Source organism: Chaetura pelagica, unplaced genomic scaffold, assembly GCF_000747805.2.
Source record: "Chaetura pelagica isolate M959 unplaced genomic scaffold, ChaPel_1.0 scaffold576, whole genome shotgun sequence".
Classification (NCBI taxonomy): Eukaryota; Metazoa; Chordata; class Aves; order Apodiformes; family Apodidae; genus Chaetura; species Chaetura pelagica.
In genome coordinates, this window is record NW_009953524.1 from 207,908 (window position 1) to 210,608 (window position 2,701).

At 58.4% G+C, this 2,701-nt stretch overlaps 1 protein-coding gene across 1 annotated transcript; it reads right to left on the bottom strand.

Annotated features, from left to right (window-relative positions):
- Window positions 1–488: 488 nt before the first annotated feature.
- On the bottom strand, window positions 489–2,436 carry NEFH (neurofilament, heavy polypeptide). Its single transcript, XM_009999483.1, has 3 exons — window positions 2,315–2,436; window positions 753–1,953; window positions 489–689 (listed from the first exon to the last, which is right to left on the bottom strand). The coding sequence occupies exons 1-3, from the start codon at window positions 2,389–2,391 to the stop codon at window positions 489–491; spliced, it is 1,479 nt and encodes a 492-aa protein (XP_009997785.1). The 5' UTR covers window positions 2,392–2,436.
- Between the last annotated feature and the right edge of the window lie 265 nt (window positions 2,437–2,701).

Sequence of the window (2,701 nt, forward strand, 5' to 3'; positions counted from 1 at the left end):
CCCAGCCCCAGAGAGGAGGCAGAGGAGCTGGGCTGTCTCTGTAAGCACTTTTATTTGGTTATTGCACAGAAAGCAAAGAGTGGGCTGAGGTTCCTGGTGCTCCGTGGGGCTGTGAGCGTGCCTGCCTCACCCCCAGGGGGGCACAAGTGTCACCCCCCAGGGCAGGAGACCCCCTGAGGACCCTGCCAGCCCCCATCCCAAGCAGCTAGAGCTTCTGCGTTGCGTTCATCCATCCCTTGCACATACATTGAATAAATGCACTTATTGGAGGAGGGTCAGGGGGGTGTAGGGGGGTGTTCCCCGGGGTGGGGTGGGGGGGGGATCCTCTCCTCGGGTTGAATTCAAGTGTTTTAACTGTGGCTCTCAGCGTGGGGCACATTCTGGCAGGGAAGCTGCTGGCCCCGGGGCTGGAGGGGCCGTGGCTCCGGCACAGACGTGTTGCTACGGGAAAGCCCGGCCCTGGGGGGGCTGCTCCCCTGGGGCTCCCCTCATTTCTTGCCCCCCGTGGGTGCTGGGGCTTTGGCCTCCTTGCCAGAGGGGGCCTCAGCCTTGGGGGGCTCCTTACTGGCTTTGGGCTCATCTTTGGGTTTTGCTTTAGCTTTGGGCTCCTCTGCCTTCTTGGCCTCCTCTGCCTTCTTTTTGGGCTCGTCCACCTTCTTGGGCTCCTCTGCCTTCTCCTTCTTGGGCTCCTCCACCTTCTTGGCCTCCTCTGCCTTCTTTTTGGGCTCATCCACCTTCTTGGGCTCCTCTGCCTTCTCCTTCATCTTCTCAGCCTCCTGTTGAGGTTTTCGTGGAACTTCCTTCTCCACTTTTCCTCCTTCTGCAGGTTTGGGGCCTGGCTTGGTGGTCTCCTTCACCTCTGGCGCAGTGTCTGTCTTCTCTTTGGGCTTCTCCTCCACCTTGGCTGGGATATCCTTCTTGGGAGCTTCATCTTTCCTGCCCTCCTCAGCTCCAGGCTTGGAGGGAGCCTTCACCTCCTTGGGCTTCTCTTCCTTTGCAGGGGCTTTTGGCTCCTTTGGAGGGGAGGGGGTGGGCTCCTTGGCTGGGGCTGTTTCCTTCTGTGGAGACTTGGCTTCTTCCTTTGCAGGAGACTTGACCTTCTCTGGGGACTTCACAGTTGGGGTCTTGGCCTCCTCCTTGGAGGGAGTTGGGGGTTTCTCTGGGGACTTCACAATTGGGGTCTTGGCCTCCTCCTTTGAGGGGGTTGGGGGTTTCTCTGGAGACTTGACAGCTGGGGTCTTGGCCTTTTCTTTCAAGGGGGCTGAGGGTTTCTCTGGGGACTTCACAGTTGGGGTCTTGGCCTCCTCCTTTGTGGGGGTTGGTGGCTTTTCAGGGGACTTGACAGTTGGGGTCTTGGCCTCCTCCTTTGAGGGAGGTGCAGGTTTCTCTGGGGACTTGACCACTGGGGTCTTGGCCTCCTCCTTGGAGGGGAGTGCAGGCTTTTCTGGTGATTTGACAGCTGGGCTTTTGGCCTCCTCTTTTGAGGGTGTTGCAGGTTTCTCTGGGGACTTCACCACTGGGGTCTTGGCCTCCTCCTTGGAGGGGGTTGATGGCTTTTCAGGGGACTTGATAGCTGGGATTTTGGCCTCCTCCTTTGAGGGGGACTTGGGTTTTTCTGGGGACTTGGCCTCCTCTTCACCCTCAGCTTCAGCTTTCTCTTTTTCCTCCTCCCCCTCTTCAGCTTTCTCCTCTTCCTCCTCCTCCTCACCTTTCTCCTCCTCTGCCTCCTTCTCAGCCTCATCCTCCTCAGTGACCTCCTCAGTCACCTGGATTTCCTCTGTCTGCTCCTCCACAATCACTGTCTCCTTCTCAGATTTTTCCACCACCTTGATCTTCTCCTCACTCTTCACCTTGATGTTGGTGGTGATGCTGGGAGCTTTGGGGACCACCTCAGGGAAGGAGATCATCCCAAAGCCCGTCTCGATCCGATATTCCTCCCCTTCCAAGAGCTTCCTGCCAGGAAGAGACACCAGAGCAGGACAGTTAGTGATTGCTCCTCACCTCCTCCCATGACCAGGAGCTGGCAGCCATCTCCTGCAGTTCCATCTCCCTCCTTGCCCTGCCCTTGATGTGCTGGCTGACCTTCCTGCTCCCACACCTTCAGGTCTGCAGGTTCCTCACCCATGTGTAGCTCTAAGTGGCTAAGTTACTGCCCACCATGGACATTGCCCACCATGGACATTGCCCACCATGGACATTGCCCACGATGCTCTTGGAGGATGGCTGGTCTCTTTCTCACTCAGGAGGACCCAGGTTTGAGTGAGGGTCCTGGAGAAGTGTCCCCAGAGACACCAGCAGTAGGGACTTCCCATACCTATAGGCAGCAATCTCGATGTCCAGGGCCATTTTGACATTGAGCAGATCCTGGTACTCCCGGAGCTGAGCTGCCATCTCCCACTTGGTGTTCCTCAGCTCACTGTCAAGCTGCTGGATGGTTTCCTGCAGGACACAAAGTCATTGGTGACACGGGAGGGGAGCAGTCCCTGAGAGCAGGGGAACACAGAGCACCCCTAAACAGCCCCCTGGTCTCCAGAGGAGGGGCTGCTCACCCAGGTGGCCTCACAGAGGGGTCTGCAGCCACCTCCCCCTGCAGCCACAGGGGGACAGAGACACGTCCAGGGGCTGGTTCAGTGTGTCCAGCTCTGCTGGGGGACCCAGCAGGAGCCCAGCACCCCCCAGCTGAGAGCTGCAGTGCAGCCCC

Excerpts from the sequence above, each read along its gene's own strand:
- NEFH (XM_009999483.1), bottom strand. The coding sequence starts at position 2,391 with ATGGCAGCTCAGCTCCGGGAGTACCAGGATCTGCTCAATGTCAAAATG. Across the intron at positions 1,954-2,314 it reads ATCGAGATTGCTGCCTATAG|GAAGCTCTTGGAAGGGGAGG; the intron begins GTATGGGAAGTC and ends TCTTCCTGGCAG. Across the intron at positions 690-752 it reads CTGAGAAGATGAAGGAGAAG|GAGCCCAAGAAGGAGAAGGC; the intron begins GCAGAGGAGCCC and ends AAGAAGGTGGAG.